The sequence below is a fragment of the Nematostella vectensis genome, chromosome 1 (assembly GCF_932526225.1).
Source record: "Nematostella vectensis chromosome 1, jaNemVect1.1, whole genome shotgun sequence".
NCBI classification, from domain to species: Eukaryota; Metazoa; Cnidaria; class Anthozoa; order Actiniaria; family Edwardsiidae; genus Nematostella; species Nematostella vectensis.
The window spans coordinates 6,235,058-6,248,158 of NC_064034.1; the positions used below are offsets into that span (position 1 = coordinate 6,235,058).

The 13,101-nt window shown below is 44.0% G+C and overlaps 3 protein-coding genes across 3 annotated transcripts; 1 reads left to right on the forward strand and 2 right to left on the reverse strand.

Moving 5' to 3' along the window:
• Positions 1-2,730: 2,730 nt before the first annotated feature.
• On the reverse strand, positions 2,731-7,654 carry LOC5519062. The gene is made up of 7 exons (XM_001638918.3): positions 7,476-7,654; positions 6,935-7,029; positions 4,807-4,906; positions 4,133-4,321; positions 3,605-3,667; positions 3,270-3,419; positions 2,731-2,906 (listed from the first exon to the last, which is right to left on the reverse strand). Exons 1-7 carry the CDS (start codon positions 7,551-7,553, stop codon positions 2,799-2,801), a joined length of 783 nt encoding a protein of 260 aa, XP_001638968.2. The 5' UTR covers positions 7,554-7,654; the 3' UTR covers positions 2,731-2,798.
• Positions 7,655-8,060: 406 nt separating this feature from the next.
• Positions 8,061-9,403, forward strand: LOC116602999. Its single transcript, XM_032363884.2, has 3 exons — positions 8,061-8,205; positions 8,768-8,872; positions 9,224-9,403. Exons 1-3 carry the CDS (start codon positions 8,149-8,151, stop codon positions 9,332-9,334), a joined length of 273 nt encoding a protein of 90 aa, XP_032219775.1. The 5' UTR covers positions 8,061-8,148; the 3' UTR covers positions 9,335-9,403.
• A 117-nt stretch (positions 9,404-9,520) lies between these two features.
• On the reverse strand, positions 9,521-12,785 carry LOC5519124. The gene is made up of 5 exons (XM_001638917.3): positions 12,659-12,785; positions 12,183-12,281; positions 11,627-11,809; positions 10,142-10,243; positions 9,521-9,772 (listed from the first exon to the last, which is right to left on the reverse strand). Exons 1-5 carry the CDS (start codon positions 12,740-12,742, stop codon positions 9,641-9,643), a joined length of 600 nt encoding a protein of 199 aa, XP_001638967.1. The 5' UTR covers positions 12,743-12,785; the 3' UTR covers positions 9,521-9,640.
• Between the last annotated feature and the right edge of the window lie 316 nt (positions 12,786-13,101).

Here is a 13,101-nt window from a genome sequence, read left to right on the forward strand (position 1 = left end):
AAGTGTGTGTGTGTGGAGGGGGGGGGGAGAGGGATAAAGATATGCATTATTTTTAACTACAATTCGTATCTAGAATCACTCTAGAATATTAATTGTATTTATCGGAATTATAAGAGTTTATTTAATAAACCTGCAGATAGTTATTTTGGTTATTCGTCGTCGAAATCATTTGTGATATGCAGTTAAGCATTCCTTTTTTCTCTCTTCTTTAATCCAAACGTTTGTTTTAGCATTTCACAGGTTCTGCTGCCGTTACTCTTGGAAAACAGATGACGCCATTTCCACGCGGATGGGATAAAAGGGGCCGAGATACAATGGGTAGACACTAACGCCTTTGGTGGTACTCTTTCTTTGTTCTGATTTTCATCATGAACTTTTTAATCGTCGCGATTTGTATGGTGGCAGCGGTAGCGGCTTCTCGTCAGCGTCGGTTCCTTATTAACGTGTGTGAGATTTTTTTTAGGTTTAGTACCTATTTTCCTTTAATTAAATTTGTTTATTTTCATTGTCATATGCATCATTTTCAGTTTTTTTCTTCTATGTATCAAAAAAGCTGATAAACAATTTCCTGCTTATGCTCCGATTTGGTTTCCGGAATTCTTATAGATGTACAGAAAGGGGGCACAAGGCAAGCTACTAAGAAAAAAGAAGTATATTTTTGCACTGCCAAAAGGGCAAAACCATTGTCTAATGTTGAGTAGAGCTACGTCCACACCATACGTTGTGTTTATATATTAATGATGTATTTTATTTGTCGCTTAGCGTTGCTCTTCAGAAGTGAAGTGTAGTCCAAGCAAGTGCTGCTTGTTAAACAAGATCTGCTCCCCAAGCTACCCAAGTACTCAACCTGCCATTTGTCGTCAAGGGAGGGGTGGGTAACGAGAATATCATATCCTCTCTTACAAGCTGCCCCAGTACTCAGCCTGCCATTTGTTGAGGGTGAAGAAAATATACATAAACCCTTTTCACAGGCTGCCTTAGTAGCCCAACCTATTATCTGTCGATAAGGGAGGAGGGAGTGAGGGAATATATATAACACTTTCTCACATGCTACCCCAACAATTAACCTGCCCTGTCGACAAGAGAGTCATTGTCATATGTCTATAATCTAATACTAACTTGTATTTTCCCTGGGCATCACCCAATGCAGCTGTTCGGACGGCCTCGAGTGTCGCGTCACCAATGAATTCAAGGTGTTCGTGACAAAAGCTCAGACTGCGCCAGTTCATGCTGATCGCACAAAAAAGCGAGGTCGAGCAGATTGAAGATACGAGGATCTGAAAGAAATGATGCGACAACAAGACCACAACGACAAGAGATTCTTGACCGACGCGAGTCTCGGGCATTTTTAATAATCAGTGATGGTATAAGTGAGCTCTGTACTCTTTACTATAATGATGCATTGTTTTAAATTTTTATTACCCGTTGTTAGAAACGATGGCAAATATAGACGGTGTGGGTACGCGCACCGTGATTTTCCTACTTTGTAGTCCAGATTTTTCATCTTTGTCAGGTTCTGAAAAGTCTACTAAAATTGCATTCAAATGCACTAAGTTAGCGATGCATTAGAGATTATTTCAGGCCACAAACTGCATTTTTGACTTTCGTGTATTCTATATGAGCCCGCTTACTGTATTTGTTGATGTATTCAGCGTTGCACAAGCGAATCAGACTGCGGGGAAAACAGATGCTGCGTGCTTAACAAGTTATGCATGAAGAAGATCCCTAAGGACATGACGTGTTATTTCACGGTACGAACCTATGCGATCAATTTCACATTTGCTCCTATGAATACAGGGCCGGAGCAGGGGGTTGGGCACTGGGGGCATGTGCCCCCCCCCCCCCCTAATATTTTAAAACAAATTATAAGAAAATGACCAGTAGGGGCGTGCCCCCCCCCCCCCCCCACACACACACACACACACACACACACACAAACAAAATCTTAAAAAGTTGTCATGTTCGTTTGTTCTTATGGTCATCGCCTTATAAGGAGGTTTGCATACCATATTTTGAAGTACGCTTCAATTCCTTGCCTTTTTGGCCGCTAAACTGTGTGTAAGCTGAAAATTTCACGTAAACTTGCAGACAATCTTTTTATTCGTTTTTGTGGCAGCCATTTTGAATATGCCCAAGAAAACTCTTTTTCACTGCCACAGGCATTCCCGCCTGCGAAGGTCAGCATATGTTTTATATATCACGACCATAATAAGCGTAATGTGTTTATCTGTTATGTTGTGACCAATGGACTGTATTGTTTCTTTACAGAGCAAGCACAAATGCGGATGCCAGGACGGAGTTGAATGTCGCGTGACAACCACCATCAACCATCCTTATCGTAGGCAGCAAGATTCCCATCAGGCAATGCGTGTCTCCTGCCTAATATGGGCATCGACCTCGAGTGCTCGTCAGTTATAATAAAACTCAATAGAAAATGTATTATCTATAATGCGAAAATGAAAGAGTATATGTATGATCGAAAAGACGTATTATTATTATTATTTATATTATTTATGCACGTATTTCATATAAGATTGCGCTGGAGAATGTGTCGTAACCCATATTGCCTCATGGTTGAAGCTAAATTTGAAAGCTGTACACCTCTATAATTTATTTCACGGAATGAAATATGGTCATCTATATGATATCCATGATGCAACGCGGGTTACGACACCTATATCTTATGCTGCAACCTCATTTGAAATAGGTTTATAGACGAGACAATAGAAGTCATTTGTGTCAATTTATATTTAAAGGCTGGATAAAAGTGTTGGATTGATAATTCCATTAAATCCCATCTATCTGCCATTGTTTTGTCGTTTCGCTGGCTTTCCGTTGTTTCCAGTTTGTGTTTTTAGATAATTTATCATAACTTTCTGCTCCGAGACAACCATGGATTCCCGCGTCTGGAGAACAAAAAGAAACCAAGCATGTTCCAAATTTTAGTATCAACATCGTTCGCAACCCCCTACCGCTACCCCCTCTTCTCTCCTAGCTATACCCTACTTGTCATATCTGAAGCAAATGTGGCCGATAGTCTGCATTAGAAAGCCCCTCCCCCTCGTAATATTTTTACTTATGTTTTTCTGAAAATATTTTCGGGACATTTTTTCATTCGCTTTTTTAAGCTTCTTTTACTTGTTGGGTTAAGTAAAATAGGGGAACGCATTGAATACGGTTGAGCGGAATTAACATCCTTGTTTCCTTGCGGAGACTCCGCCCTGGTTTCCCAAGTATTTGAGATCATCACTAATACAAAGTTAAATTACCAGCTTTTGTTTAGTGGCGATGAGATCCTTGCCAAGCTTAGCATTATTGCGCTTGAGCTGATTGACAGTTTCCATGGATGAGATGAGTTGCTTTTCTAGAGATGCTTTCTCTAGCTTTTCTGGTAGATCAGCGGCATTCGCGCTTCTGGTCTAAAAACAACAAATAGCACAGTTAAAACATTTTACTATCAGTCATGTTTTGCTAAAATAAAGAGAAAAGATTCTCTTCGCTTTTGCTCGTCTTGCTGGCTGTTAGCCTTTCTCCCTATTTATTTATTGAGTCTTTCATTGTTTGTTTGATATATACACACAGTTTGTACATTGCTTCATCGTACCTTGTTGCATGAACGCAGAACATCCTCCTCTTTAGCACCCATCAGGAACATCAACACCTTCAGCTGAAAAGCGAACACATCATTATTTAAACACGAGAAACTGGTCAATTGACATCTCCCTGTGGGAGATGTCCAAAATGAAAACACGCACGCACTGGAAAAATTGTAAAGTGCAAAACTTAGCGAAAAACAAAAAATGTGCGAAAACGACGTCTACAGAAAAGCTCACATCTAAATGCCATTCATTGAGTTGCGTCCCCCCCCCCCGCCCCCTTCAATATCGTATTGCTAGCTTCTTGCTTAAGATTGTTTTATCATGTCCTGAGGGATAAATAAAAAAAATAAGGCATAAAGTTTTGTTGTACTGTGAAATTGACACCAAAATACGTGTCATAAAATAGTTATGTCTGCTGTTTTATATATTGACAATAGAGTCAAAAAGAGACAGAGAATATAAAATAAATAGAGAATATAAAATAAATAGTGGGCACAGGAGGTTCCACTGCTTTCCGTGTAACCAGTCCTTACCTTACGCTCCATCTTGAGTTTTGTCTCAGGCTCCAGCCCGTGATCTTGATAAAGGAAGTCCCGGATGTCCCCTATGCCCTCGACTAGTATCCCCAGTCTCTCCTCGGTCTCCTTCCTAAGGGCGTCCACGCGCGTCTCGTATGTGGGTTTGAGGACTTTCAGGCTCCCCCTCAGGTCCTCGATGTCACCCTGATTTGAAGTGTAAAAAGGGACATCATGTGCTGGTCGTTTCCTACTCTAGCAGAACGTAGGACTAAAGTTTGTCACGTATTTACTAGTAATCTCGATTAGTCCAACTTCTATATTACAGAGTAAGAGCTCTGTTATTAGCAGAAGCAGTTCATACAACCTTGGATACTCTGAGGATTGTTTGTCTCTCAAACCAATTGCATTAGCATCATGTGTGTAGTTATATTGTAGCCTGACAAACCTATCTAGCATATCTATGTATCTGAACGTCACGTAATTACGAACATGATGATGAGAAAAAGACGGTCACGCAAGTAACGGCGGCAGTGACAAGTTAACCGTTGCGTAAGTTTATACGTGTTAAAGAAGTAAACCGTGCGCAAATGAATAAGTGGTCTAAGGCTAGACGAGCTTGGGGGGAAAAGTAGGCTAGGTTGAATGTGTCACTCGCCGGTAACGATTATATGTAACGCAATGCTGTTCACCTCCTTTTTACTGAGCGTTTGGTGCATGAACTCCTCTGTTGCGTGGAGCTGTTTCAGCTGGCTCTCAAGCTTCTTGTTCTCGCGTTCCAGCCTCTCGATCCTATGTCAATCAAACGGTGAATGGATAAAGCCACTCACAAGTGACATACGCACATGTGACACGTGCAACGCGTATGGCTTCCACACCAGACCAGCTAGTGGATAAAACGAGCTAGTAAATCAGAGGCGGATACCTTATAAGGCTGTTGCACGCAAGTTAATCGGAGGGGGGGGGGGGAAAGGGGGGCGGGGGGGGTGAGCCACTCTCGCCGCCTTGGCCGCCAAAGAGAGGGCCATTTCTCATGGAAAAATCTTCGCAAATACTATACCCTTTTTTCATATAATATTTTAGGTTAGGCACGCCCTCATCAAATTCTGAGTATACGCGACTGGGCAAGTGGTGTGGAATCCCAATATTTGTTCAGGCAACCCTTTTTAATCCTCGTCCTCCCCCCTCCCCCCGCCTGCTCCCCATCCCTCCCACCTTCTCCCCGTCCCTCCCAACTGCTTCCCGTCCCTCCCACCTGCTTCCCGTCCCTCCCACCTGCTCCCCATCCCTCCCACCTGCTCCCCATTCCTCCCACCTGCTCCCCGTCCCTCCCACCTTCTCCCCGTCCCTCCCACCTGCTCCCCATCCCTCCCACCTGCTCCCCGTCCCTCCCACCTGCTCCCCGTCCCTCCCACCTGCTCCCCGTCCCTCCCACCTGCTTCCCGTCCCTCCCACCTTCTCCCCGTCCCTCCCACCTGCTCCCCGTCCCTCCCACCTGCTCCCCATCCCTCCCACCTGCTCCCCGTCCCTCCCACCTTCTCCCCGTCCCTCCCACCTGCTTCCCGTCCCTCCCACCTGCTTCCCGTCCCTCCCACCTGCTTCCCGTCCCTCCCACCTGCTTCCCGTCCCTCCCACCTGCTCCCCGTCCCTCCCACCTGCTCCCCACCCCTCCCACCTGCTCCCCGTCCCTCCCACCTTCTCCCTGTCCCTCCCACCTGCTCCCCATCCCTCCCACCTGCTCCCCGTCCCTTCCACCTGCTCCCCGTCCCTCCCACCTGCTCCCCATCCCTCCCACCTGCTCCCCGTCCCTCCCACCTGCTCCCCGTCCCTCCCACCTTCTCCCCGTCCCTCCCACCTGCTCCCCGTCCCTCCCACCTGCTCCCCGTCCCTCCCACCTGCTCCCCACCCCTCCCACCTGCTCCCCGTCCCTCCCACCTTCTCCCCGTCCCTCCCACCTGCTCCCCATCCCTCCCACCTGCTCCCCGTCCCTCCCACCTGCTCCCCGTCCCTCCCACCTGCTCCCCATCCCTCCCACCTGCTCCCCGTCCCTCCCACCTGCTCCCCGTCCCTCCCACCTTCTCCCCGTCCCTCCCACCTGCTCCCCGTCCCTCCCACCTGCTCCCCATCCCTCCCACCTGCTCCCCATCCCTCCCACCTGCTCCCCGTCCCTCCCACCTTCTCCCCGTCCCTCCCACCTGCTCCCCGTCCCTCCCACCTGCTCCCCATCCCTCCCACCTGCTCCCCATTCCTCCCACCTGCTCCCCGTCCCTCCCACCTTCTTCCTGTCCCTCCCACTTGCTCCCCACCCCTTCCACCTGCTCCCCGTCCCTCCCACCTTCTCCCCGTCCCTCCCACCTGCTCCCCATCCCTCCCACCTGCTCCCCATCCCTCCCACCTGCTCCCCATTCCTCCCACCTGCTCCCCATCCCTCCCACCTGCTCCCCGTCCCTCCCACCTGCTTCCCATTCCTCCCACCTGCTCCCCATCCCTCCCACCTTCTCCCCGTCCCTCCCACCTGCTCCCCATCCCTCCCACCTTCTCCCCGTCCCTCCCACCTGCTCCCCGTCCCTCCCACCTTCTCCCCGTCCCTCCCACCTGCTCCCCAATTCTCCCGCCTGCTCCCCATCCCTCCCACCTGCTCCTCATCCCTCCCACCTGCTCCCCATCCCTCCCACCTGCTCCCCACCCCTCCCACCTGCTCCCCATCCCTCCCACCTGCTCCCCGTCCCTCCCACCTGCTCCCCATCCCTCCCACCTGCTCCCCATCTCTCCCACCTGCTCCCCATCCCTCCCATCTGCTACCCGTCCCTTTCCTTCTACCTTGGCATCATATCTTTGCCTTGTCTTGTGAGTTCTTCCTCGAGGAACGTGTTCTGCTGCCTTAGCTCGGCCAGCTCGTCTTCCGCCTCATTACGCTATGTAAAAACATTATTGGACACAGAAAAAAAATGCAGCTCTTAGACCAAACCGAAACAGAATTCTGTTTTGACTCCCAGAAATACAGACATGTGTGTAAAATCTGAAAATCTCACGTTCTAACTAACACAGAAATGACCATATTAACTCATACTCCATGATCCTGCTTCGACAATTTTATGGACAGTTACTGTTTCTTGTTTCAAGAATCATGAAAAATAAACAAGAAGTCGTGTTCTTGAAAAAATGAAAAACATATACTTGCCATTGTCGACTCTGCAGATTGTTCGTCTTTATTTAAAAAAAGACTTCTTAGATTCAGTCAAGCATTTTTAGTGCACCGTTTTCTTTCAAGCATGGTCCATGGCTTAACATAGCAATGGACCTTGACCATATTCCTTGACTTACGTAGTTCTAACATTTTTTTTACAAGATTTAAGTTTACCTTTATCACCCGGTCTTTCGCGCTCCATTTAGCCTCGGAGAACCTTGTCTTCTTCTTGGCTTTTCGATTTTCAGCCATTCTAGTAACACACTACTGCGTATTTGAAAAATTGGAGAAACTATTCTCTTTCTTTTTTGCAGCTCGCGACATCACTTTTTTGTTCGTTAGTGCGCGCGCATACAGACGCGCGCTGGCACAGTTGACAGGGGGAGGCTGCAGCCAAGAGGTTATTTATACCTTTAATTTTCTTGTTTGTTCTGACGTTTTCTTTATAATAAAGACAAGAGGTTATTTGTTTAAATCTAACCAAGTCATTCACTTTTATTACTAAAGAATACCCACGGCCACAAGATACTATAGAAGGCAGCAACATATGGTGTAGCCTACATCCAAGTTTCTACAAATTAAAACAGAACGTGAGAACGAAGATGCGCGCGAATTTTATCAAATTATCCTGTCTATCCTGTCTAACTATTGGTCACATTGACGATGAAACAGCTTGATAACAGATCGCTTATCAAATCTAATTTACGAGAAAGCAAACATTTCGAAACAGGTGTGTTAGCATAGAATAGGCGGATATCTCGCTATTGGTTGATTGCTAATCAAGCGTTTAACACCAAGCTTGGCTTATCACATTTCAAAGAAACTCTCCGAAAGTAAGACTAGCTCTATGATGAAGTTCACGCTACTTTTGCTGCTTTCTGTACTGACTCTTGCCGTATGCAAGGTAAGTCTGATTTCAATTTTCATTTGTTTTGCATTTTTACTACATATCAATAACATCTTACAGGGTGGTAATAGGTATTTTCGTGAAACGAGATTTGGCCATTTTTCACCCTACGAGAAACGTGGAATCGTCCATTTCAACGTCCGTGAAACGTGAAAAGCCATTTTGCCCGGTCCGTGAAACGTGATTCATACCCTTCTTTACCAGCCTGTGTGTTTCGATTAAGTTTTTCTAAATAGACGGCACTGGTTAAACTTGATTTATCAAGACTATCTCATAATTATAACTGTTTCTATATAAAGATCATTCGACATATAGTATAGATCCGAGAGGGTACGCTCAACTTGATTAATACCGGTAAGAGATCCCGGTACCCAGTTCCCTGCTACCGCCAAATAACCGACGGATCTTTCTAGACATTCTGAAAATGTCTGGCTTACTTGAGCGTTTTGGGTAATTATTAACTGAACTTCACGTGAGATAAATGTCTCCAGTGTGATGTTGACTTGTGTTTCTAGCGTGACGAGAATATTCACGTGTTTGATTTTGTGTGACGGAACAGGGCCAGAAATGCTCACGTGACGAAGATTGTCCTGAGAATGGCTGCTGTGTGTCACGTGCGTGTCTCAACCAACTTTTAGCTAATCAGGTCTGCTCTCAATCCGGGGTAAGAATCTCGTCCATGCTCGTGTGATGGACGACTTGCTTTCTATTATAGTTATTGATGATTTTCCAATTTTTGCTTTATATTATTTTCTTAGGTAACCAGCTACGTTTTCTGAACCCTATGGATGTCTCGGTTTGATGGGTTTATAAAGAGGAGCAAAATCGAAGCAAAAACGCAAAATTTTCGGACTTGTTTTCAGCCCCTCATCAAAGGACTAGAAAACGAATTTGGTAACATCTTTTAGTCAGCCCGATAAAGGAAACTGAAATAACGACATGGTTGCATATTTAGCATTTATTTTTTTTTTTTTTTTTTATCTAGTTGTCTTATCTGATGTTCTTTTTTTTTTAGTCTGCGAAGCGTTGCGCATGCGCAGAGGGATTGACTTGTCAAATCACCAGAGAACTCAGACTCCTCAACCTTATGCTGGATTACAAGATAGGCCAATGCCGCAAACCATGAACCTCTAGGCATGACGTCACTGCAGGAGCTAGCCAATAGAATGACGAATAAAATAGCTTGTGCATCCTAGTTATTCACGTCTTGGGAAGGGTAGTTAACAAAACAGAACACTCCTCTTCCAGTCCGCCTTTTTACTGTGATAGTCAATGATATTTTGTTGTTTTGAAAGACAAACAAGAAACATACTTTTTGGACATCATTTTTTATTTCGCTTAAACTAAGACTACATGACTATCCCCATGGCCGATCTGCCTCAGGCTTTCGTGTTTTAATGACACAATAGTCGTGGTTACACTATCACCATGGTTACATTTCGGCGGGTACATCTTCTTTAGGCACGCACTGCTTGATGGCAAAGGGAACTTGGACAATCGGTAGAGTGATGGAGGTCGTCTGCCTGCACTCCAAACCGTCCATGCATCCGCACTTATGCTTATTCTGACGAAACAAACAATGAAATGTGGACAAAATAATAAAGATAATCATTTCCCCACCCAACCCCCCCCCCCCAAGCTACCAGCTACCAGCGTATTCGAAATGTCTTGAAAAACATTTTTAGTGGGTAGCATTAAGCTTATCAATAAGAAAGAATGACATGCCAAAGGCAAAGGATTCAAAGGAACTATAAAAAACAACTATTTCATGACAATAAAACAAGTCATATCATTTCCTAGTTTATCCTTGATAATTCACTTTTATCTTTTCATAGCCTTGTCTTAACTTTGTCTTTATCCATCCCTCATCCATCATGAAAACAATTCTAAATTTGCCGCTTTCCGACGCTTTAATCGCATTATAATGGCATACCATGAAATAACAGGTAAAGTATTTGCCGATCTTCAGTCCACATCGTTTTCCAAAAAGGCAGCATTGGTTCCAGCCGGTACAGTCTTCGTCCTTTGAGCATCTCTAGATAAGAAAAAATAATAATAATAGACAATTATTAATGATTGACTAACGAGAACCCTTCCGTTCCAAGGATTTCTATGGAAACCACACAGTGATAGAAATTGTTTATTGAACCTTGTTAAATATTTGTCTAGGACACTGACAGCACTCGGTTCGCTTTCAAGCAAAAGTTGGAACGAGTCAAACGCAAGTGCATGGATATTAAGCGTTCGTTCTCTGGCACTTGTGTTCCAGCGAAAAAAAAATGAAAACCTTGTGCTTGCGCTAGTGAAAACCAACCTTAAAAAGATGTTGCTTCCTAGCGAAAACCAACCTTAACAAGATGTTGCTTCCTAGTGAAAACCAACCTTAACAAGATGTTGCTTCCTAGTGAAAACCAACCTTAAAAAGATGTTGCTTCCTAGTGAAAACCAACCTTAAAAAGATGTTGCTTCCTAGAAAAAAAACATCCATAAAAAGATGTTGCTTCCTAGAAAAAACCAACCTTAAAAAGATGTTGCTTCCTAGTGAAAACCAACCTTAAAAAGATGTTGCTTCCTAGTAAAAACCAACCTTAAAAAGATGTTGCTTCCTAGTGAAAACCAACCTTAAAAAGATGTTGCTTCCTAGTAAAAACCAACCTTAAAAAGATGTTGCTTCCTAGTGAAAACCAACCTTAAAAAGCTGTTGCTTCCTAGTAAAAACCAACCTTAAAAAGATGTTGCTTCCTAGTAAAAACCAACCTTAAAAAGATGTTGCTTCCTAGTAAAAACCAACCTAAAAAAGATGTTGCTTCCTAGTGAAAACCAACCTTAAAAAGATGTTGCTTCCTAGTAAAAACCAACCTTAAAAAGATGTTGCTTCCTAGTAAAAACCAACCTTAAAAAGATGTTGCTTCCTAGTAAAAACCAACCTTAAAAAGATGTTGCTTCCTAGTGAAAACCAACCTTAAAAAGATGTTGCTTCCTAGTAAAAACCAACCTTAAAAAGATGTTGCTTCCTAGTAAAAACCAACCTTAACAAGATGTTGCTTCCTAGTAAAAACCAACCTTAACAAGATGTTGCTTCCTAGTAAAAACCAACCTTAAAAAGATGTTGCTTCCTAGTGAAAACCAACCTTAAAAAGATGTTGCTTCCTAGTGAAAACCAACCTTAAAAAGATGTTGCTTCCTAGTGAAAACCAACCTTAAAAAGATGTTGCTTCCTAGTGAAAACCAACCTTAAAAAGATGTTGCTTCCTAGTAAAAACCAACCTTAACAAGATGTCGACTTACGTTTCTCTAAAAGTCTTAAAAATTCATTTATTTTTATTTCTTAACTACCCCACATTGAGCCTTACACGTCGAGGTTCCCCTTGCCCCACACTTCTCCCGTATTTCCACACCTCACTACACCCTCGCTTACCCCTAAAAGTCCTCGGCGGTCCCTGATGGAAGCGTCCACATCGTTGTCTCCCAGGTTCTCAACAGTGACCTCCTCATCTACCGGCATGCACTGGCGCACCGTGAACACTGGCTGGTCCTTGATGGAGATGGTCTTGGTCACCTTACACTCGAGCCCCTCCTGACATCCGCAGCCATGCTTCTCCTGGTAGCGGTAAAAACTCAGGGTGATTATGGTGGAGGGAGGGAGGGGTGCTTAATCAGAATATTCAGAGGTCTGATAGTTAAATAGAAGACTTGCATTGGATTCATGTTATACTGATTTCTAATCATTTTTCCTCGTATTTTTGCATTTTTCAGGTGTACGTTAAGACATAGGGTATTTCAGTGTAACGTTAGACTGTGTTAGATGAATAGTACAGCAGAGTAACCCTTACCTTGTTTTGATGAATCTACATTAAGAAAGTGTCGCATGAAATATATCATTTATTTTGCGAAATATAAAAAGCGAGCCAAAGTTTCAAAAAAGACGGTGCGCGGAGTCTAGTGCGCACAGTTTTGTGAGATTACCAGCTCACCTCAAACATGCAGATCGAGTACTTGGGTAGCTTGGGAAAGCATCGCTTGTTGAGAAGGCAGCACCGTCCCTCGCCGCAATCTGCCTCAGATGAGCATTTCTGACAAAGAATTCACATGTAAGTGATAAAAAGACGTTCCACTCTAGTGAGAAAAAGAAAAGAGGAAATAAAAGGAAAAACGAGGAGCTGAGGTCAGGACTCGTCATACACAATAATTCGAAGCCGCATTGTCACCAGTTTACTTCCGGTCGATTACGTAACAGTCTTCAATGATTTTTAAAAGGTAAACGCTAAAAAATAGTCCAAATTACAATCGCAGTGTGTCTATTGGAAGTTTCTTTGAAGATGTGAATGATAATTTAGAGCGCGCGGATTCTAATAGATTCTTTTGTCGGTTAAAGTTTCCGTCTGCGCCCTGGGAGTAAACAGGTGATAATGCGGCTTTAATTTCCAGGGTATGGTTTTGTATTTGTTACCTCAAAAAACGCCCTCCTCTCTCTATAGGAATAAGTCGCCGATGCGACTGCGGCAAGCATGCAGATAACAATCAGAGTCTTCATTTTTTTGTTTTTGCTGGCTTCAAAAGTCACTGTGAGCAAATGACGATTCACGGGCCCGCTTTATAGGAAACGCTAGAGAAAGAGTCAGTTGTTCTGAAGTGTATCCATTAAAAGAATACCTTGAAAAATATCTTTAAACTCTTGGGAATTTTTATGAGTTTCAGGTGAGAAAACAGTGTCGATTCAAGTGGGGAAGGTTGAACAAACGTTATAGATATATTCCTGCTCATTTACTTTTCAACATGCCAATATTTCAATATATTTACAGGGGAGTCGAAAACCAGGCGGACCTTATAGTATTAGTAAAAGTGCAATGTTTTTATTTTGTCGAAATCCTACCAGCTTCTTTATTTCGTGAC

Excerpts from the sequence above, each read along its gene's own strand:
- LOC5519062 (XM_001638918.3), bottom strand. The coding sequence starts at position 7,553 with ATGGCTGAAAATCGAAAAGCCAAGAAGAAGACAAGGTTCTCCGAGGCT. Across the intron at positions 3,420-3,604 it reads TTCTGCGTTCATGCAACAAG|ACCAGAAGCGCGAATGCCGC; the intron begins GTACGATGAAGC and ends TGTTGTTTTTAG. Across the intron at positions 2,907-3,269 it reads TCGCCACTAAACAAAAGCTG|ACGCGGGAATCCATGGTTGT; the intron begins GTAATTTAACTT and ends TTTGTTCTCCAG.
- LOC116602999 (XM_032363884.2), top strand. The coding sequence starts at position 8,149 with ATGATGAAGTTCACGCTACTTTTGCTGCTTTCTGTACTGACTCTTGCC. Across the intron at positions 8,206-8,767 it reads TGACTCTTGCCGTATGCAAG|GGCCAGAAATGCTCACGTGA; the intron begins GTAAGTCTGATT and ends GTGACGGAACAG. Across the intron at positions 8,873-9,223 it reads AGGTCTGCTCTCAATCCGGG|TCTGCGAAGCGTTGCGCATG; the intron begins GTAAGAATCTCG and ends TTTTTTTTTTAG.
- LOC5519124 (XM_001638917.3), bottom strand. The coding sequence starts at position 12,742 with ATGAAGACTCTGATTGTTATCTGCATGCTTGCCGCAGTCGCATCGGCG. Across the intron at positions 11,810-12,182 it reads ACTCGATCTGCATGTTTGAG|GAGAAGCATGGCTGCGGATG; the intron begins GTGAGCTGGTAA and ends TACCGCTACCAG. Across the intron at positions 10,244-11,626 it reads ACCGCCGAGGACTTTTAGGG|AGATGCTCAAAGGACGAAGA; the intron begins GTAAGCGAGGGT and ends TTTCTTATCTAG.